Source organism: Lathamus discolor, chromosome 18 (genome assembly GCF_037157495.1).
Source record: "Lathamus discolor isolate bLatDis1 chromosome 18, bLatDis1.hap1, whole genome shotgun sequence".
NCBI lineage: Eukaryota > Metazoa > Chordata > Aves > Psittaciformes > Psittacidae > Lathamus > Lathamus discolor.
This window is the reverse complement of record NC_088901.1, coordinates 2921871-2944765: the sequence shown is the minus strand read 5'-3', so window position 1 is coordinate 2944765 and position 22895 is coordinate 2921871. Positions and strand designations below refer to the sequence as shown.

At 44.6% G+C, this 22895-nt stretch overlaps 2 protein-coding genes across 4 annotated transcripts; both read right to left on the bottom strand.

Moving 5' to 3' along the window:
- Positions 1-954: 954 nt before the first annotated feature.
- On the bottom strand, positions 955-18939 carry HNRNPR (heterogeneous nuclear ribonucleoprotein R). 3 transcript variants are annotated; one of them, XM_065697954.1, is made up of 11 exons: positions 18809-18939; positions 12470-12638; positions 10069-10187; positions 9548-9655; positions 8785-8898; positions 7475-7651; positions 6696-6831; positions 5419-5624; positions 4602-4751; positions 2458-2579; positions 955-2270 (listed from the first exon to the last, which is right to left on the bottom strand). In XM_065697954.1, the coding sequence occupies exons 1-11, from the start codon at positions 18881-18883 to the stop codon at positions 1658-1660; spliced, it is 1989 nt and encodes a 662-aa protein (XP_065554026.1). In that variant the 5' UTR covers positions 18884-18939; the 3' UTR covers positions 955-1657. The 3 variants fall into 3 exon arrangements, with proteins under 3 accessions (XP_065554026.1, XP_065554027.1, XP_065554028.1); XM_065697955.1 differs by having other exon boundaries at positions 12470-12635; positions 18809-18938; XM_065697956.1 differs by lacking the exon at positions 12470-12638 and having other exon boundaries at positions 18809-18933.
- A 3001-nt stretch (positions 18940-21940) lies between these two features.
- Positions 21941-22649, bottom strand: ATP5IF1 (ATP synthase inhibitory factor subunit 1). Its single transcript, XM_065697958.1, has 3 exons — positions 22519-22649; positions 22330-22442; positions 21941-22252 (listed from the first exon to the last, which is right to left on the bottom strand). Exons 1-3 carry the CDS (start codon positions 22612-22614, stop codon positions 22111-22113), a joined length of 351 nt encoding a protein of 116 aa, XP_065554030.1. The 5' UTR covers positions 22615-22649; the 3' UTR covers positions 21941-22110.
- Positions 22650-22895: the final 246 nt, after the last annotated feature.

The following is a 22895-nucleotide window of genomic DNA, read 5'->3' as shown; positions in this document are numbered from 1 at the left end:
ATAGTCTGTGTTTAGAATGCTGTAAATCAAGGTTTTTTACTTTAAAGTTTTCTTTCTCTAAAGTTTAAATCCGTTTGGTTTCTCTTTTTTTCTTGAGAAGCAAATGTTCTTCATTGGGGTACAGAATGGCTCAGATGCAACAGACGAGTAATGTCATGACTTGCCAGTTAAAATTGACATCTGGGAATGTCCAAGACAAGGGTCAAAACAACACAGAATACCCCAATAAGGTAGCTAGTAATGCCCCCAAAAGATAATTCCATATTTTTTTTAAACAGCCTCTATTACAAGGCATGAGAATTCTACGGCAAATTGTTCATCATGGCAGAACATCAAATTAAAACATCAAGACAGAAACAAGCAGAATATAGAGAGTATGTTTGTGTTCTCTGTAGCAAGAAGTCAGTTTACTGTGCCACAGCAGCGGATTGATAGTCCTCATTCCTAGTCAAATAGAATCTTAAATTAGACTAAGATGCTTGAGATCAAAACCATTTCCCTACTTGTCTGTACGCTGAATATTCCAATGTGGCTGGATCCTAACAGAACAGCCTTTAGAAGGACTCCATAGCGCATAATAAAAAGGAACCAAATTAACACCATTGTAGGCTCTGCTTCCTTCTCCACATTACGTGAGCAGATTCGATTTCAATTAGATCTCTGTGAATGTTTGGACACATTTCAACACTTTGAAAAAGGCAACAAAAATAAAGTTCCAAAATTAGATGCTGGTAAATTACTGAACAGCACTTAAACAAAGAGCGCCCTTTGGGCTAGCTGTAATTTCTCCTAGTTTTCAGTCTGATGTCCACAGTGCTACATGTTGGAAAGCACAAGAAATTTTGCACGAATTTGATCACTCACATAGGCAGTTCAACTTTGAAAACAATGTTTTTCGCAAGGATTACCAATGAAAGAATGTTTTAGGACACAATTGAATTTGAAATAGGTAAATGTTTTGAATAGATTTTTGAGTTTTATTGAAATCTTACATGAACAAGAAATTGGAAATACAATCACATCAAGGAACAAATTGCCACGGCTTTGACGTTTGTTTGTTTGTTTTAAGCCAAACAAATTTTGTAGGGCAGATTTTCAAAAAGGTGTGAAGTTATAACAATTTAAAAACACAGTTAACCTACTTCTAGGAATGCAAAACATACAATCATGTTATTTTCAATACAAGAAAACTTAATTTGTTGTAATTTCTTAAAACTACTGAGACAAAGCACTAGCTTTTACTTTTATGTACAGCATACTCCTATGTAGTCTATCCCAAATCCAAAAAAAAAAAATTAAACAAAAAAAAACCAAAAAACAAAAAAAAAACCTGTCCAAAACCAGAGGTTCTGCAAAATCATGATTGAACAGTGTGCCATTCCTGCTTTTAAACTGCTAAAATGAAGCTAAAATGATAATAGCATTGAAACCCCATATGGAGTTCAGGAATTCTGCAAGCCCAGTAATGTCCAAGTGCGTTTATGAAAAAAGAAAACTAAGAGACTCGAGTATATACACAATAGAGTGATTCTTCAGCCCAATACAAATGGCAGCCAATCGCTACTGAAGGATGAAACATTAAGCCAATTTTGTTTTGAAGGATGTACAGCTATTGCCAATTCTATGTTTCCAATATTCTCAATCCCTCCTCACTTGTCTACTTCCACTGTTGCCCATAAGTATCCTGATAAAATTCTTGGTTGTCATTATTGTAACCATAGTTACCGGCATAGTCACCACCTTGCTGGAGCGGCTGTTGAGCGATGGGTTGGGAGCCCCAGTTCTGCTGGTTGTTGGTCTGACGGCGCTTGGAATCAGGTTGGTTGTACCCATCTGCCTTTCTCTTGCCTCCTACGTTGCCCCCTCGGTTGCCCCTGGCTCCACGAGCACCACGTCCTCTCTGTTGCTGTGCAGGACCCCCTCTCCCACCCCTGGCTCCTCTCGGCGGTCCCATGGGTGCCCCCCTCTGTGAATAGCCAGCTCTACCTCTTGGTGGTGGTGCTCCCCGCCCCCTAGGTGGTGGAGGGGCACCTCTCCCACCCCTTCCTCCTCCTCCTCTTCCTCTTATAGCATAGCCATCATCATAGCCGTAATAGGGATCTTCATAGCCACCACGGTAGTCATGATAGTCATAACCATAATAATCATCATAATAATCTTCATAGCCATAGTAATCTGGGGGATAGCCATATCCACCTCTCCCTCCACGGCCTCTGCCTCTAATAGGAGGTGGCATGCGAGGTGGAGGGTAGTAATAATAGTCTTCATACCTATTAAGAAAAAGAAACGTGCAATTATTTATCTTCAAAAGTCTCTGAAAACACAGCATAAACTTCCCCTTGTTGATTAATAACACACAACACAGAGAAAAGGCATTCAGGTTCTTCTAAACTAGCTCATATTTCACAGCCAAACTTTACTCTGCAGTGATAGAGTAGTGCAAGAATGAACACTCACGCAGTATTTCTGGAGGCCTGTCTGGCAGCCTGACGTTCTTTCCTTTTCTTATCCGGTGGCTTTGCTAACACTATTTCAATTTCTTCCCCTTCTATCTCTTTCCCATTCATTTCATTCATAGCCTGTACAAAAGTTAGAAGAGAAACAGCTAAAAATTTGTTTCCATTTAAAAGGGAACAAACTTAGTGAAAGAAAACAGATGGCTGGGCTGCTCCAGGCTGACCTATGCCATGTGCTTCATTGCTGTGCTTTCTTCAACAGAATGTTAGGAAGCATTCTTTCAAGTCCCACCATTTACAGTGAAGCAGCACTTAAGAAGTTTCTATTTATATCATAAAGGAATGGGATTAAAACATATTGAGCATTAAACAAATCAGACGTAACTCCATGGCTTTTTATGTTCCTATATCCCCTAGAAACATTTCAGAAACACACTGACAGAAGTTCTCACTACTCACACTGATACAAACGCTCACTGGATTTATAAGCCAGGTAGAGCACACTCACACACAGAAGAAAGTATTTTTATAGCTGGGCTTCCTGGCTGGTTGAATGTACTACACGAGTGCCTCTGAGGACACTGAGTGTAGCTGAGGACACATATTTAAGGGAAAAGACAAAAACTTCGTGATTTCACTAAGTGAGACAAGAATCCTCCAGAAAAATAATGTGCAATTTGTAATGATCAAGTGCACACACAAAGAGAATTTCATACACAGAGGATGATTAGGACTACACCCACTGATTCTTTACCTGGAGTTACCTGCTTTGCATTTAACATTTATGGGTATTAATATTTGCACGCCTGTACAGCCACATGCCTCAAAACCATCAGACACCATAGCACTTGTTTTCAAAGAAGGTATGAAAAGAAGCAGACATTGGAATCAGCGAGCCAATTCCATACACTGATAACACAATGCTTTCACAAAAACACAAACAACACACCCATACAGAAAAATATCTCACAAAATTCATAAGCCAGTTTAGTGGCCATAATTCATTCACATGGGGCAGATGTGGCAGTATTCCAGCTTGTTTCAGAGAAGGCGAGCATCTGATGCTCTGCTGTACAGCACTTGATCTCTCCTTTCTCATCTGCTGTTTTCAGTTGCTCAAATATAACAGAGCATTTACAATTAAGGTCTACTGGGAAAGGACTGGAGAGTGTTAAAGACCTACTACAATAGAACATGTCAGGAGGTCTTGCTGACTTACCCTTTCTGTCAACAGTATCTTGCCCTCTTTTGGACATGGTCTAAAGCTACCCAAACTGACTTCAACTTCACCAAATGTGAGTGACATTCAGCCTGAAGCCAAACTCAACTGTATTGCAAAACCATATTCTGATGGGTAGGAAAATTGTAAGCAATTAAATAGTTATAAAGTTATTAATAAGGTTGACTAAAGAGCCTCTGAACTGCCAATGTAGCCACATACACCACATACAACAAATATACCTGCTCAAGACTCCCAGCTGCAAAACACTTCCCTCCCCTCCTCCTTCCCCCCATAAACTATGGCTTTGAAAACAGATGGAGTGATTTCTATAGAATTCAGTCCTTTTAAGTAGAAGCAGCAGAGATTAACGACCTTCTCAACTGCTCTTAAGATACAAAGGAGGACACCTTTCAAGCTTTAATAATAACCTTAAGAAGAAACCTCCTCAGGAGCACGTACAGTTCCAAACAGGTAACGCACTAAAGGAGTTGTTAGTGCCACTTTTCTGCCCTGCACAAGGAGATTCTGAATTACTTTGCAATTTCTAGTCACTACCTTGGCACTGCAAAACTACACACTTTAAATAGGGGTCTTTGAGAGACAACTGATACCTTCTGTCAGTGTTTCCTCAGAAATATTGTCTAGGTTGCTCTTTTTTTATTTTCCTCTTCTCTAGACTCTCCTGCATTGGTCTCTACCTCTTTTCCAGTCTACTTGTTAACTCTGCAAGTTTCACATCCTCCTAGCTACTGAAATCATAGGAACAAAATTATTAGTATTAAAATTCTCACAATGGGAACCTTATTCAATGGGCTCTACAAAGTGTCTTACCTAGACATTAACCGTTAACAGAATTGCTTAAACCCACTTGTACAAAATCGACTGCTCGTATCGATTTAGTTAGGAAAGAATACTCGACCTACCTTCACTGCCGCACCTCTGTCCTCAAAATGAACAAAAGCATAATCCTTCAACTTCTTTACTCTTTCCAGCTTTCCAAATTCAGAAAAGGATTTCTCCAGGATTTCTTCTGTCACGGTCGTGGCCAAATTTCTTACAAATAAAACTTTCACCTGGTGAAAAAATGACAATGAAAGTTGAAATCTTTAGAAGTCAAACCTCAAAGGAAACCAACAGGAAACAGTGAAATGTTCCTTTCTCCTCTTCATTAAGAGACTTTGGGTGACCTTATAGAAGGTTCTCTACCTATTTACAATAAATAGATAAATAAAAATGGCCTCAGTTACCTGTATGAGGTTTCTACAACTTCTTCCACAGCTCCCTTCCATGACCAGAAGAATATCCAACTTCAGTTTCTGTTTCTGGGATGCTACAAATCCCAGTAAAATCTTAGTAATAGACTTCGAGCAGCAAAGGGTTAGCCCAGAACAGAGGGACAAAGAGCACGTCATTCCCTATGCTGAACTCCATCTTCACCTCACTCTGGAAAACAGCTTTACGAAACACCCACCTCACATTTATTATCCACAGAAGCACACAACAGACAGACTGATGTGCCAATCCAGGAGGACAACCCTGCACACTAAGAGTTTCAATGGCAACAGTATGTTCTGAACATCTTACAGTGACGACCAATCTGCTGTGCTCAGCCCATGCCATGGCCTCTAACTGCTTTTTCTGCCTCAAAACTAGCATTGCTCAGTGGAACAAATCATTGTCACTATGGCATAAAGAAATCCCTCCCAAAGCACAAGAGTATCTGGCTCAGTTTTCACTTACCTTTGCCATGACTTCTGGATCAGGTTCCTCTACTGGATCAGCCCATTCCACTGTCACAACGTTTCCCCAGACTTTTACTTTGCCACTCATGAGGCGACGGCGAGCTTGTGCTGCTGACTTGTGATCCTCATATTCCAAGAAGCAGAATCCTCGATTCTTCTTTTTATCATCAGGTTGATGATATAAGATTACATCCACCAAACCCTCTGAAAAACAGGTCTTTAGTATTAAGCTTCAAAGGGAAAGAAAAAGTAGTATAGTCTACTCTAAAATGCCTTCACTGGGTTTTGTGCTACACAGCCTTTGAATTTAGCACCTGAAAGGGGAAGGGAGTACCAGAAAAGCAGAACAAGAGATGTCCATTCAATTTACCCAGAAAGAGGTCACCTAGTAGGTGAAATTCTCCAGAACAAACTTACCTCCCGCTTAGACTCTGCAAAACATCAACCTGAACACTTCACACACTGCAAATTCTCTGTCTTTTGTTTAAACCAGTTTTACACTTTACAGCAGTCAGCATTAACAAGTGGCATTTCCCCTGCCTGCAAAGGAAGCTGGAAAGAATTCCTTCCACATCTCTCCAAAAAAAGGAGAGACAACTAAATGAAAATTCACCTTCTGTTTTCAGCACTTCCCTGAAGTACCTATACATAGCAATCCTAAAAAAGCAGTAGGTTAAAACCTTCCTACAGGAACAACAGCAGGCGATCAAGACCTCAATCTAATATTTAAAGCAGAATCCTCCTTCCAGTGATGAGCTGACTTCTCTTCTTCCTGATTGTGGCATATACTGAGGAACAACACTGAAGAACTGAGACAGAAATTTATCTGTCATTAACCATTTCTACAGTAACATTCCACATAAACTGATTCAGTATTCCCTCTTCCCATCATTCCTCAACAATACATTTGAGGCTCCCCAAAAACATCTCAGCTGTGAAAGCAGCTTCAGTTACAAATACACAGGAAGCTGGAACAGGTAACACAATCGGGACCATTGATTTCTTTTTCCCTGAGATTATTTGTGCTGTTTCCATCCCAAATTGTAAACCTACACCACCATTAATATAACAATTAGTTAAACAGACACTAAACTCTTCATACTCCACCATCAAGTTATCTCTTGAGATATAAAATTTCTACCTGAAACAAACTTGGAATCCAACCTGGAAATAGCTTAAATGATGGCTGAACACATCAGTCAAATAACCAGATCTACAAAAGAGACTGAACGGTATTTTGGGATGAGTGTGAAAGAGTCATTAAGAAGGCCTCACCTGTGACTTTACTGAACTCTTCCAATATGTTTTCCTTAGTCTTGTTCTTTGGAATTGACCCAACAAATAACCTGTTGTTTGCCACGGAGATGCATACTCCAAGGTGCTTCCCAGGACGGATTTCATAGTTGTCACACTGAGAAAAAAAAAAAAGGCAACTCATTTGCTTTATCCACAATAATACAGATAAAAAAGATCCCCAAAGTTATAGTATCAGCTATTTCCTTCATTACATACTGCTTTAGACATAATATTTTGAATTATTTTTTGATCCAGGGCCCCAGTCAGATTGCTGTCTCTCATTTTCACTCCAGGGATTGCTCTGTGTCCATTGCCAAACCATGCAGATGCAGGCCAAGTCAGCTTTCCATGTAGTCAGCTGACTGTAGAACTGCCATTGGAAAGAAATAAAGGCCACCACAAACCACAGAGCACCAAGGCAGAGACCTCCTCCAGCACAGAAGCACAACGAAGCATCTGCAATCAGCTCTTTACAGTAGGAAGGGTGATAAAACTTAAACACAGTGAAGCTTAAAGAATAAAGTAAGCTCTTAGTATAATCACCCAAGTACTCCAGCAGACTGCAGTAGGCTATAGCAGACTGGTCCTAAAAGTGGGTTATTTGTATATATTAAATGAAATCAAGAGGCAGTTTTTAAGAAAGGAAAATTTTGAGTCTCTCAATGGATGCTTTAACGAAACACTTCAAAGACTTAATTATCTCAGATTACCAACATGCTGTTTACATTATCTTGTCTGTTGGAAAGTAGGTTACTCACCAGTTTGACTGCTTCCTGTGCTGCATCTTTACTACAAAAGGTAATGAAAGCGTAACCTCTGTTCTGACCAGAAAGAGGATCCATCATGAGGCGCAGATCCCAGATGGGACCAGCTTTCTCAAAGAGTGGTACCAATTCATCTTCATACAAGTCCCGGGGAATCTTACCAACAAAAACCTAAAAATTAAGAGAACACTTATTAAACCAAGCTCTTTAGAAATCAAAGCTGTTGACACTTGGAAGTTCTTGGGAAAGGAGACACACAGCCCACAAACCATCACAGCAGAAACAGTGCAGCCAGCATTCCAGCATCTCCAAATGAGTCTTCTAAACCTCCCACTGTTAGTATTCGGTTTTACATAGAATCATAGAATGGTTTGGGTTGGAAAGGACCTTAAGATCATTCAGTCCCAACCCCCTGCCATGGGCAGGGATGCCTCAGACTAGACTATGTCGTCCAAGGCTCTGTCCAACCTGGCCTTGAACACTACCAGGGATGGAGCATTCACCACTACTCCGGGCATCCTGTGCCAGAGCCTCACCACCCTCACAGTAAAGAACTTTTTCCTTGTATCTGCCCAGAACTTCACCTGTTTCAGTTTAAACCCCTCACCCCTTGTCCTATAGCTACAGCCCCGGATGAAGAGTCCCTCTCTGGCATCAGTCAAGTATCTTCAGTCATGAATAGAACAGAATAGTTCAGTTGGAAACATGTTAAGGGCATCATTAAATACTAGCAGGCTCAGGGCATCGACCACTCCAGGAAGCCAGCTCCAGTGTTTGAACACAAACAAAACCCAATAAATAATTCTTTAATAATTACTAATCTCAGCCACCCCCTTCAAAACTGTGTATGTGTCTTTATATAATACCAAAGTTCTCACTTTCTGCACACTGCATGAAATAAACCTTGCTGCTGTCACCTGAAGTCCTTTTATGTTGTAAACAAAGACCTACAAGTCAGGGTTGTACCTACCTACAGAGCTAACACCCACGCTGGTCACTTTTTAAGTGATGTGCCATAGGATTTAGTAGGGTGGACCACGAAGTCTGACAATAATCTATTTTACACCTTCAATACTTTACATAGCCTTTCCTACTAAGTTCCACCTGCTTTCCCAATGTCAACCTGTTATCTGCCTTTTGCAGGATACTGATGAGTAAGGAAGACTAAGACACACATGGAAGAATGTTTTCCTCTGCAATGCTTTAAGCTTTTGCTTGCAATACAGTTTATTGTCATGTATTTCTTATCTATCAGTTTGCACAAAAATACAGCACAACAGTCAGATTATGCTGTAAATACTAACCTCTGTTCCAATGCCAGGCTGAACACCAGAATATACAGTATCTGGAGGAGGGCCCCCATATTTCCTCTGTCCTGTAGTTACATCCAAAGTGTAACCAGTTCTCTCTAGCAAAGCCTGAAAAAGCAAAAAATTAGTCACATTAGTTACAAGGGGGAGGGGAGTGGATAAAATATAAAGAATAAAAAAGTGGCCTAAAATAAGCATTTCCGTACCTGCTCCTTACCACAAGGTACATATGGACAAACAGAATCGACAAAAAAACATGTTATTATGGGGGTTTCAAAACCCACCACCACAAACAGCAGCATTTTTATACTACGAGGTGACTGGAAATAACTCTCTTATTTTCCCCTTTATATGTAGTACCCCAAGAACTCCAGTACACCAGGCCATAGCTAGGTCTTCGCACAACAGAAGACTTCCCTAATACACTAATACCTTGTTCAAATCAGTCTCAAAGTAATTTATGAGTGAGTAAAAGCTTTAATATAAAGGGCAACTAAGACAATTCTTACACAGACAGCAGTATTTTCATAGACCTTACATGAGTTCCTACATTTTGGCAACGATGTCATCAGGAAGATCTGCATTTCAAACAAGCACACTCCCAAGTCTCTATCATGCATACATGTCTTTAAAGCCAAGTGTGAATAAACTACTCCAGATAGCATTGATGCTTTTTAAGTACATCCAGAATTACTTGAGTCTCTGTACAGGTGATGTATCTGGTAGTACAGACTAATCAGTAGCTTCTAAATGTTACCTTAATCTTTGCTTCATCTGGTCCCTTCGTTGATTCCTGTACTTTGCTGCCTTGTTTCTCTCTTTGCCTGTAGGTCTTCATAACTCCACATAAAAATGCACTTTTGTTCTGTAGATACAATTTACAAAATAATTCAATTGTGTGTATGATAAGCCCTGGGAATCCACTGCATCTCCCTCCAGACCATGAGGTCACTATATCCTACCAGTGCAACAAACAAATCCTTCAGCAAAATGTAACGATCAATTGAACAAACTTGTCAGATTGGAAAAACTGGTCAGATTCCAGAGAGTATTTTTACCTTATTTTCTTATTTGCACACTCATTTTTATTATCTGGGAGCTTTTGCTTTGCACTCCAATACCTACACATTCAAGGCAATTTTAAACAGGCTTGTGATTTGGGCTTGAAATATAAGAAAATAACAATATCAATGAATTTTTAAGTTACAACTCTCCTGCCAATAGTGCCAGAACACTCTTTATACTTATGTGCTCACACTCCTGGAGCTCTCACCTTACCTGTACATGCGACAGGTCACTTTCTTTAAACTGCTGTAATACAGAGAGGGCTCCTTCTTCATTAAATTCCCTAAGAGCATCAATTGCTCTTTCATCAAGATCGACATAAGCTACCAACCCTAAAAGTTAAAGATAAAGAAGTTACAGATTTCTATTGAATTTCATACAAACTAAGAACTATGCAGTTTGCTTTTAAAGTCAACAAAGTTACGTTCCATAGCAATAGAATTATACATTTAATATAATTACATATTCCTACACAAGTATATGAAAGAACATGAGTACAACAATGAAAAAAGTTAAATTAAAATGTATATACCTAAGCACTAACTAATATACAAGATTATAGCCCATGTGTAAGAGTTCTCTAACATTCGGGAATGCAATCTGCTCCACAAAGGCAGTATCACACACCAGGGTTTGAAACAATGACCTCTGGCTCACTTCGAGTAATTTGGAGTTTGTTTGTCTTTCGTTTTAAGTTTCACACTTCCCTCTCTTGAGTGAAGCTGTTCTAGAGTAAGCTGACATGTGAACATTACAAGTATCCTGTTGTACCTGAAAAAGGAGCTATGTAACTGACAAGCAGATCCTTGAGAAGCTAAGCTCCAGAAAATTTAAGGAGGTCGAATGGTTTGTTCCCTCTTTCCTCCGACTTCAAAAAGCAAAAATCAGTGGACTTGCTATATGTGTAAAATTGTGGTGCTCTATGCAGTTCCAAGAGCCAGAATTCAAAAAGGTATTATTTCGAGCCCTGCTATGTACCCGAAAAGGCTAACATTAATTTTACAGGTACAGAATCCCCCAAGAAACATTGGACCAGTTCTGAAACACTCTTTCTTTTTAAGGATCTTTACAGGTAATTTCTTTCCTTTTGTAATGCACTTGCATAAGCTGTGGAGCGAGAAGTATAGACTTTAAGATCTGCACTTTTTAAACTACACAGCAAAATTTAGGAGAGATACCAAGAACTCCACACGCTTTGCAACAGCTTGACCTCCAAAATACAGATTGTTTCACTGCTACTTGAGTTCAAAAACGCACAGTAGTGCCAAGCCCAAGGACTACATTTCAGAAGTGATCCTGCATATTGGAAGGCACCTGTATCTCTCATGTAAGACCTCAGCAGATTAAAAATCCCTTAAATTCAACCCCAAATTTAGCTTGGGTGTCAGAAGTAGTTCGCTTCACTGACAAACCCCCGCACAAAGTGAACATCTGCAATGGCACTGAGGTAGTGTTAACAAATGCTTTCAGGTTACTCATGCAGTGGATTTACACTAGGTAGTCAGGTTCTGGGCTGAAAAGCTTTTAAAATCCCTTGAGAACTCCTCACAACACAACCTAACTGCAACACGTGTTAGAGCCCCACAAGTTCCTCTGCCCAGGCACTTACACCTTGTCTCAAACCATCAAGTGCACATCATCGTGATCCACAGTTAGAAATTGTGTCTAAAGTCTATAAAAGCTGGTAAAGGCTTGATGAAAGCTCACAGTGAATGACTTCCAAAGGACATCACCCACGTGAGCCAGAGTATCATACTGAAGATGGGGAAGGTATTGGTTTTGAACTGCCTTCACTTGGATCAGTGGAGTTTTGACTCGCTTCAACAAAAACTCATCTTGCCACCAAGGCATTCAAGATAAGCACATAGAGCAGTACTACTGCTTCTTATGAATCTGTTCACAGAACACACTCTAAAGAGGAAAAGGAAGCCTCTGGCTATAGGACAAAATAATAATAAGGCGGGGGGGGGGTACAAAAACAAAATAGGAAAACCTTTGTATATAAAGAAACCTCTCTAGAAGTTGCAGAGACCACTTGCTACCAGCAAGGTATTACTCGGTTTGCTAGATAGCTTAGTCCTCAACTTTGTTAGTGTCAAACTGAACATTTCAGTGTAATAACCATCATGGATTAAACTGTCCACTCAAAACTAGAGAGAACAAAAAATCCACAGGCAGACTCAATTCAAATGTAGTCCCAGGCAAGACAAGCTAATTGCTTCCCTCGCTATGTTACCTATCCAGCCTTTGAGTGTTTAAGAACCACTGTGAGGAGTTGACAGTAGAAAAGTAAAAGCAAAATGATGATTCGGATTGAAGGAAAAAACCAAAAAATGTACAGTTTAGTATTCTCAAACATACATCTTTATTTGACAACGTCTAAAACTAGTGCTCTGTGCCCTAAAGCAACTAAGATATCACATACAACACTACGGATGTGTCAAGTAATTAGTCAATGTCAAACCCAATTTGCCTTTAGGGAAGTCAAAGTAGCAAAACATTCAGAGCTACACAGATCAAAAACAATGAATTTTAAACCTTAATCTATAAAAAATTTGAAAATGGTATGCCCTCACTTTCATAACCAGTCAGAAACAAGAAATGCATATTATACCTGTCTGAAATATTTCATCAAGTCTCTCTGCCACCTTCTGTGGGAGGCCTGCCTCTATCAGTGTCTTGTAGTGCTCTGTGTGAGTTACACTGGAAGTATCCATTGGTTCTTCCTCTTCTTTTAACTGTACCGCATTACCATTCACCTGATTAGCCATTTTATTATGCTGCTGGAAAAAATTCAGGAGCTATATTACAATAAGCCAGAAATAACTAGTTTGTAGGACAATGCATGATTTATCTAAACTAATTTGTATACATGCTGCAAATGACCTGTATCAAAAGTTTTATTTAATACTTTCTGGATGCAGCTGATCTAAGTTTCAAAAGAAAGTAAAACCCTTAATACTATGGAAAATGTACATGGAAGAATTGACATGATTTCTTTAAAAATGTACTTCATGTACATAACAAGGTCTAAACTTCACTGTCGGTAAGTTACTGGTTACCAGCGCAGCTAGAATGTACGGGGACACGAGAACAACATCCTTCAACCAAGAGCCAGAAGAACTAGTGCTATTTTCATTTCCCATTCCTCTACTTCGAAAGCAATCGTTCAAAACGCAGTGAACACACAACCCTGCAGGGTAGCTTCATGGATAAAAATGTCAATACTTGTTTGCTAGTTTTTGCTTTCTTGGCTTGTTGCCATGTCTTCCTTCAAACCCAGCATGCTGCAGAAAACTAACCCAACACTTCCCCACAACACTGGTAGGACTCAGGAAGGAGAGAAAAAGAGTAATTGCACTCTACCGCACATTATAATTCGAAACTGCAACTGAAGTGTTTCCATGTTTTCAGTTTCACTGAAATAGGAGTTCTACAAATCACAGCTACTTTTTTTATAATACATAACTTATCGGTTTAAAAGGAAGCCATGACTGCAGCATCTTCAGTTCTTGTATCAATAAAAAGACTCGCTTTCAGAATCAACAAACTGATTCCAAATACGTGCACTGAAAAATGCACAACTATCTTCTCAGACAATTCCAGTGGGCTATGCCCAATTCATTGCAACCAGTTTCAATTTCTCAATTTGCCAGCCAACTGATATTTAGTACTCTCAAAATAAAAAGGCTGACAAGAGACAATTCAACTACCCAGCAGAGAACATCAGGATGGTCAGCTGTTAGGTTTAGAAACAAAATGAGCCTCAGGCTTCAAAAGACAGGGAAGAAGTCAATAATCAGAAAGTGAAATGATAACCAGATAGACAAATGCAGCATGGTTGGAGCAACGCAATTAAGTACTGGAATACAGGTAAGAGGACGATTCAAGAACAGTCAGGTTTTTTATGCTGAAGCCTCAAGCTATTTACTATGCTGCAAAACGAGTCTCCAAACACAACCACACCTCTAGCAGCCACCCGTACACCCATCCCTTCTAGACTACAGCTCATGAGCTGTTGGAAGATATCCTATGAAGATCTGCAAACTTGAGCAAGGAAAAAAAAATTAAATCATTTTTCTTCAGACGGAAAAATAGCGATTTTCATAAATGTGCCCTGACTTGAAGGGCAATTTTAAAGAGATGTAATGCAGCCTCACACTGTTTCTGTGTCAGGTACCACTGCTTTATGCAATTAGTAAGGGAAAGTTTTCCTTAGCTACACAGCACATATACATATATACACACACTATCATTTGATGAAGAGAAACTGCTTTCTAGGCAATCCAGTTTACTTAGAAGTAACCATGACTATAGCCTGATGACTGAAGAAAAAAAAAATGCCATCTGCAGAGCACTCCTACAGTAATGTTTATCTATCACCACAACTGAACTCATCATAACCGAACTCTCAAACACTAACTGAAGTTTCTTTAGGTTACAAGATAATGGAAACCAAAACCCATGTCTGCTCGCTAGCCAGCCTCTGCAAGATCGAAGCAGCGCAGGGCAGAGGACGTTTAGTTAAACTGACAACGCTCTGGGGACAGTATCATTCCCATTGCCTCATCTCAAAAATGCACAGGACAATATACACAAAAAAGATATATAGAGGGGGGTTCTTCGTGTTCTCCTTTTTATTGCCTTGTAAAATCAGTTATTTACACGTACATTGTCTTCTCTGCACACAAATGAAAACCCACCAAGAACTGTGAGGCTAGGCCAATACATAAATACACGAAAGTGATTTGAAACAGTTCCAAGTACCTTCTAAACATCAACGGCTTAAGGTGATGCTCTCAGACATTTCTTTCTGTGACCCCAGAGTGGCTTCCAAGTGTCACACACCTAAAAGCTCAGCACTGCTTTCAGTGTTGTCTGTAACTGAACAGAAGGGTGACAGCTCTTCTGTGTCCAGGCAAAAACCTTCATCTGCAGTTCAGTAACCCAAATATCTGACAGGCGAGATTTGCTGCCCAATGGCACGAGATCTCTGCCTTCATCACAAACACACACCAGCGTGTGGAGCAGTATCTAACCCCTAAGTAGCAGATTATTACACAGCACCACAGCTGGTCAAATGCCTTTTTAAGCAGGTTTGTAGACAATGTAAATTAAGTCTCAGCATCTTAATTCACTAGCTTAAGAATTAGTATCCTCAAAGTCAAATGCAATGCATGCTCACTAGCTTAAGAATTAGTATCCTCAAAGTCAAATGCAATGCATGCTCACCAGACAGAGAAGTGCAGTTTGGGTGCTCAAATTTTAGCTACTTCCTGTCACACAAACTCTTAAAGAAATCTACTCTGGACAATTCTGAAGTGACACGGATGTCAAAATATTCAGGCCTCAACTGTATCCAGAAGAAATATATTTCTTTTCACAGCTACAGTAACAGATTGCAAGCTTGGCCTGAAATCTGAGATCAGGCTGCTTTTTCTTCCTGAATGATCACCAACAAGCAAAATGACATCTCTTACAATACTGAATCTGCCCTCTGAGCTCAGCAGAGACAGTTACAGCTGTAGAAGACTGCTTAGCTCGCCCTCTAGATAACATCAACTACATGTAGCTGTCAGGAAGATTCAACTGAATTTTATCAGAATGGAAAACACATGAAGATTTTAACATTTCTGGTTCTCCTCTAAAAAAATACTACAGGCATATTAAAGAAAAGAGTGTTATCTGTTTGCATGTGTAGCATGTCCACGCGACTCAGCCCATGACAGGCCACATGCACTCAAAGGGTTTTCATTTCAGTGAATTAAAACTCAAGTATCTAGGAAAGAGGGAGATTGGTTGAACTGAAAAAAATATCAAGTGTGGATTATAAGTAAAGGATTATGTATACCAGTATGTGTGGGATAGTTATGTTTTTAAAACATGCAGAAATGGATGAATTTAGAAGGGTGTACACAAAAATGTGCTTACCAAGTGAGCAGCAACAATAGACACACTGGGGGCAACTTTACACAGGCACAGAGAAGTTCTCCCGATACCCGAGAAGTTCCTGAGCTTCACCACCTCAGGACTGTGTGCATGGGGAAGGTGGGGGACTGTCTTGTTTTGAACTTCATGCTGTTGTTGCCAGCAATGTTTTTCTGAAGACCGTGAATACTTCATGATATAAAACATGTTTTTAGCCAGCCACTATCTTTCACCTTGAACTCCTGCATCTCTAAGGAGTAATTTGCAAAGTGACTACTCCCTTTTTGAAGCTTTACTCATATGACAAGTGGGAGGTGTTAAAACTACAGGTGCTTCTAAATTATCCAGAAACAACGTTCTTTTTCATGTTTAATAACTCAAAAGGCTCAAAGAGTATTTTCCCTAGAAAAAATACTATCGCACACCTGAGCCTGACAGCAAACAACATCTTGAAAACGGAAACTTGATCTCAGCCTCTATCCAACACTGGTTAAACAGCAGTGTCACTATTCTCTGTATTTTATACCATGCCTCTAACAGAGGTTGCCACCCACAGACTATCTAAGTATAACTCCAATTAATTATAAATTCACAGTCTGGTTTAACTCAAAATGTGCTTAGTAACAGCTTATCTGAGCAGGAATGGCAATTGCTGGCAAAGGGGCAATACCTCAAACTACCATAACCAACTTCCCAGTGATTATACATCAATGTTGTTTCCACTCTTCTGTGAGTTAACTTTCGATTTCATGGAGGAATTCAACTTGGCTTGCTCATCTGCACAGGAAGCATAGCTAATACCCAAGTAAAAACTCTGCACCAAAGCCATTCAACTTGCTTATGTTACTATGCCTTCTATACATCATGTTTCAAATGTTCAAGTTATACTATGTTAAAAACAGCACTGAGGGAAAGTTGTGGAGTATTTTTGGGGGGAGAGTTTTGTTTTGAATGAACCACAAGAAAACAAATGTAGCCCCTATAATTACACCTTACACTTCAAGAAGATTCTTGTCAAAACAGGAAGATAAGAAACACGAGTGAGAGGAAGAGAAGAACGCGATTAGAAGACTGAATGGGAAATTTATTAAAGCCTCACTTTTTTCACAAACATTATTGGCACATCCTTTATTTTTTACATAAAGGCATCATAGCCATAGCTTATTCAATCACAGAAAGTACATTTTTATAGCTTAATTATGATACACTAAGTGTTTATTAGCACAAATTACACGATGACTTGTTCCAAAGTTGTAACACCCTGAAGAGCCTCACACATCAGCCACGTTTCCATCCCTGCAGTTCAGTGGCAGACACTCTTTACAACATAGTCAGCATCCTCATCCCTTCAGCCAAGAGGTCTCAGCCTTCTCCATTCCATAACTTTATGGAACGAAAAACTCTGAGAAGCTCCATCATGACGCTATGCAAGAGGCTAGCACAGCCCGTAGAGAAACCATGCTTCAGTATCTACACAAGGGTCACTGCGAGACTGCTTTATCACAGCAGGTTAGCACAGTGCACACAGCACCAGCAAAATACAACACTGATGGCATCAGCAGCTGCTAACCTGAACCATAACATCTGTACATGCTCACTTCTAACTGGCCTTGGACATTCACACCCCCGGTGTTTGGGTTGTACGGTACGGCCTTGACGGCACTCCAGCTCAGAGCAACGCTTCCAACAAAAACAAGCTTTGGTCTAACTTATCCTCAAAGAATTTTTCAGGTCTTTGCCTAAGCAAGAAAGCAGTAATGCTTTTTGTGACAAAATCCATCAGTTGAGTGTTAGCAGGAGACTCAAACGTTATTCCGAGAGTGTTCCCATCTAGACAGTAAACCTGAGAAGGAAGGATATTAAACACTCCTGGGAAATAGCTTCTAGGATACGAAATTATCAAGCAGACTCTGCTAGTTTGCAGACATCACAATCTGCATAGGTTGAAAAAGCATAATACACTGCAGGGTGCAGAACTGGGGGGGGTTGGATTACCTTTACTTTTACAAGCCAGGTCAAAATTCAGTGTTAAACAAAGTGCAGTCTTGAAGAAAGCAAAACAAAAAGAAAAAAAAGAAAAGCTTCATAAGCATTAACATCCTTTGCAGCACAAACTGCCAGCGGTGTCCCTCAGTATGATACACGGGGAAAGGGAATCAAGCAAGTCCATCGTAGCTTAAGTACAGAATTAACCCCATTCACGCACTGACAGGTAACACGGCCGCTACAACCCAGTAACTACAGCTTTATTTTCAAGATAACAGTAATAATGACGTACTCTAGCAAAACTTTTGAAGATTCGATAAAAGCATTTAGTAAAATATCATTTATGAAAAACCAGCGCCTTCGCAACGGAATCCCGGAGCATCTCCCCTCCGGAGCCCTTGACAAGGATTACACTCTCCCGACCGAAGCGCTGAACGCGAGCCGGGCACCGCAGCTGTGCCTCCCCGCAGCCGGCTCCCCCCGCGCCCCGCGGCACCACCGACGTGCTTCCCGCTGAAAGCTTCCCTCAGCCCCCGGGCGGTCACCGCAGCCCCGCTCCGCAGCGCCGGGCGGGGACCGGGCGCCGACCCTACTGCCGGCGCCGCGGGACCGCGAGCGGAGCGCGCCCCGACTGCCCGCAAACCTAACCCGCACGGCGGAGCGGGGCGGGGCGGAACGGAGCGGAACGGAGCGGGGCCATCCGCGGCCCGCGGCCGCGCCGCCCTCCCCCTGCCAGGCCGCAGGGCCCGCCCCCGGGCCGCTCCCCGGCGCCAACTCCCGCCGCGGCCGGCCCGCCCGCCCCGCCGCGGCCTGCGGAGCCGCCACGCCGCGGCCGGCCCCCGGGAGCGCGCCCGCCCCTCTTTGCTCCTCGGCCCGAGCGCCCCGGGGCCCGCCTCCGCCAGCGCCGGGCCTACCCGGGGCCCGCGGCCGCCCGCCCCGCCGCGGGGGCCTAGGCGGGAGCCCTCGTCCCCGGCCGCGGAGCTCCGCACTCGGCGCGGGGCGGCCCCCCCGGCGGCCCCGGCGCCCCCCGGGGACTCACCGGAGCGGGGCCTGCGCGGCGCAGCTCGGGCCCAAGCAGCGACGGCAAATGGCGCGCGCTCCTCCTTCTCCTCATGGACGGCGGCGCGACCCCGGCAACACGCGGGGTTTCCCGGAACTGTTTCCAGGGACCACTGCTTCACCCACTCAGCAGCTCACGCCCTGGACGAGCACCCGGCGGAGCCAATGGGACGGTGGAGGCGGGACGCGCGGATCGTCCCGGCGACCAATGAACGGGAGGCTCCGTAACCAATCGCGCAGCTCCTTCAACCCGGCGCGCCGGTAGGGCCGGGGCTGGGGGGATTTAAAGGGGCAGCGCCGCCCGCGGGGCCCTGAACAAAGGGAGCGAGAGGAGCAGGCGGGGGCCGCCGCCGCCCCGCCTCTGCCGTGCGGAGCGAGCGCGGGCACCGCCCCTGCGGCCGGGCGGAGCCGGGCCCGGCTCCCCGGCAGCCACCCGCCGGTGCAGGGGTGCGGGCCCGGGCCCTCCCGGGGAGCTGCTTTGTGGCGACCGCGTCCGGGCTGGAGGGAACGGCAAGAGCTGCGGTTCGGGCCCCCCAGTCCATGGCGGCTGCTGTGTGAGTGCGCCGCGGCTCCGTGCAGGTGCCCCTGTGCCCGTGGGTCGGGCAGGCCCTCGCTGCGTCTGGAGGAAACCGGGCTGTTGGCACCGGCGGGGCTGCGCTGCCTTCATCGCCCGGTCTTGCCGCTGCGTAAGGTGACAGCCAACGAATGGGTTGGGGCTGGCTGCATCCTGGAGCCCTGGGTTCAACGGCGTCTGCGTGCGGCTGGATTGGTCCCTCCTGGGTCCGGGGAAGAGCTAAAGGCTGCAGCTTTCTACTCTGAGAGGCCCTTCCAGGAGTTCAACCACGAAATGACACTCCCGAAGACTGTGTTTGCTGCGCAGCTTGCTCGGGAGGTGTGCTTCCATCCCTGTTCCTGTGGCGCATGGGTACACTGTGTGCACTGCCTGATGTAAATAGAAGGGCTCTGATACAGAAGCCGAGGCAAACTCACCTGGGGCGGAGTGTTTTGTCTTGCTGGACCTGCCTGGTGGCAGCCCTGCTGCTTCTCGTATGGATTGTGACTTCCTTCCGTGGGTTTGGCTGTAGTGACGGCTCTTCTCTGCTGGATGCGGGGTCTAACCTAGTGTGGAGGAGGTGTAATTGTTCCAGAGAGGCTGTGGCTGCCCCATCCCTGGCAGTGTTGTTCCAGCCCCTGCCACGGGCAGGGACCCCTTCCACTGGAGCAGCTTGCTCCAAGCCCCTGTGTCCAACCTGGCCTTGAGCACTGCCAGGGATGGGGCAGCCACAGCTTCTCTGGGTACCCTGTGCCAGCGCCTCAGCACCCTCATAGGGGAGAACTTGTGCCTAATGCCTGGCCAAAATCTACTCTCTATTTGCACAGCACACAGCAGAAACTAAGCACCTGGGGCAGAAGCTTGGGTTTACTGCAGCAATAATCACAAGCTTAGGTTCAACTGAAAATAAGTTCACTTTTCCTGCTGCTGCATTGGCCATGATCTATGCGTACAAGATATGGACAGAGGGTCCAAGGTAAGGACAGACGTACATCTCATCAAAACATAAGAAATGAAGCTTTTTCTTCATGAATTTGGGCTGTTGGTGGCTGTTGAGGGTTTGGGTGTTGTGAACAGGGTCAGTGCAACCCTGAGGAACAATGAATGACCAGGATGCACTAGAGCTAGCAGGGAAGAGAGAAGAATCCATCCCTTTGTGTACCCCTGTGCCTGTGGGATGGAGGGGTGGCTATTCATGCCATCAGCCATTCCAGAGCAATTGAGGAAACCCAGAACAATAAGCTCTCTATGGCATCTTCTCTGAGTGAAGCACCATCCTTGCAGCCTTACCAGTTTCAAGCTTCAGATTCTGGTTGCTCTGCTCCAGAATTGCCTGATCACACAGATGACATGGCATGGACTTGTCACCGGTGCCATCAGTTACTCTTCAGATGAGAAGTACCACAACCTGCAATGTTCCTCAGTGAGAGCAGCCCAAGAGGAGCAGGTGGTTGGGGTTGTAGCAGGTACCAGCCACTCACCACAGCACTTTCTGCATCAAAGGCTCTGTTCAAAGAGGGCCCTTCAGCCACTTACCTCCATCCAGCTCCACTGTAGCACCTCACAAGAGGCAGATTTACCAGTGGGAGGAACTAAACCTGTTCAGGCAGTTGTGCATGTGCCGGTGCAGGGCTGGATGGGGAGGCTGCTTTCTCACTTGCCCATTCTTGTTATACAAAATCCCCTTCTTGTCAGTCTCGGTGCAGGAAGGCCACACACACATTCCAGTAACTATCCACTGTATGTTTCAGGACAGATTTTTTTACATTAAAATCACAGAAGTGACTGCATTTGCATAACCTGCCAGAGGGGAGACTGAGCTGAGCTCTTAGGCAGAAGCTCTTCCCTGGGAGGGTGCTGAGGCGCTGGCACAGGGTGCCCAGAGAAGCTGTGGCTGCCCCATCCCTGGCAGTGCTCAAGGCCAGGTTGGACACAGGGGCTTGGAGCAAGCTGCTCCAGTGGAAGGGGTCCCTGCCCGTGGCAGGGGTTGGAACTGAATGAGCTTTAAGGTCCCTTCCAGCCCAAACCAGTCTGTGACTATGATTCCATGAACGTTAATCTTAATGCATCCTTCTTTGGAAAGGGACTTCCAAAAGAAACATCGAGAACTAGATAGAAAAACCCCACCACCAGGTGACTGCCTCCACAAAAAAGAACCTTCAGGTGGCAGTCAGGATCTCGTCTGTCTTGCTCAGAAATCCACACCATCACATGTGGAATCACTGGAGCTTGGAATGCTTAAGTTCCCCTCCCAGTGTATGACAGTGAGCACTAAGCGTAACAAAAGAACCTTACACCCTGCAAGTTCAGTGGAGAGTCACCTCCCCTTTACACCCCGTGACAGCTTCCTTGAGATAACGTGACTCCTGTGTGAAGGGGTCTCTACACAGCTACCGTTTCCCCCAACTTTTCCTACAGCTTTGCCTGTAAAGTTATCACACCAAGCGTAAGTGGTGACTCCTTTGCTGTAACTAATGAAAGCAGGGCAGCTCTGTCCAGAACTGCCTGCTCAGGACTACGGCATCACTTTGCAATAACACTTAACACCAAGACAGCGGATTATTTCTAAGCAGTTACTGAACAGCAAAGAGACCGAGCAGTTTATTTGACATTGTTGCAGGCCACGGTATAATTGGAACAATTTGGATTATGTTGGCCAAAGCATACATACAGTCTTCAACGCTGCTTTACACCACAACCAGCATTGGCCGCGTACATTCAGTGTCGGCTCAGTTATCGTGCTTAAGCTCCTTGATCTTATGCTTATGACGCTCGATTTCTCTCTGCAGCCGCTCTATCTCTTTCTGGTGGTGATCAATCTCCTCCTCGTGGTGCTTCCGCAGGGCGGAGATCTGCTCCCTCTCTTTCTCCCTGCAAGGAAAGGGCAGCGCACGCTGCAGCACCCGCACACGGCGGTGGCTGCGGGCGAGGCTGGGGGCCCCGCTCACCTGAAGTACCGCTCCTCCTCCGCCGCCTGCTTCTTCCCGAAGGCACCGCCGGCCTCTCGGATGGCGCCGCCGCCGCCGCCGCCCTTCCCGGCGCCTTTGCCCAGCTCACCCAGCTGCGGGGACAGAGGCGGTGAGCGGGGCCCGGCCGGCAGCAGAGCACCGCGGGCACGGCCAGCGCCCCCCGCCCACCTGGTCAGCGCCCGAGCCCGAGCTCCAGCGCTGCTGCTGCTGCAGCGCCAGGGCCCCGCGCAGGCCGCCCCGCACCGCCGCTGCCGCCGCCGCCATCGCCCGCTGCCCTTGGAGCGCCGCGCGGACGGGACCCGCCCCCCGCCGCTGCGTCACGGCGTGCGGCTGCGCAGCCGCCGCTTCCTACCTCCCGTCTGCGGTGCTGCGGAGTGCGGCCGGGGAACGGCAGCTACCGGCGTTCCGTTCCGTTCCGTCCCGTCCCGTCCCGTCCCGTCAGGAGGCACCGCGGGGTGTGAGGAGAGCGGAGCCTGTCGCTAATAGCGCTGCGCCGCGATCACGTGCCGAGGGCCTCCTGCCCCATCCCTTGCCGGCTTCAGCGC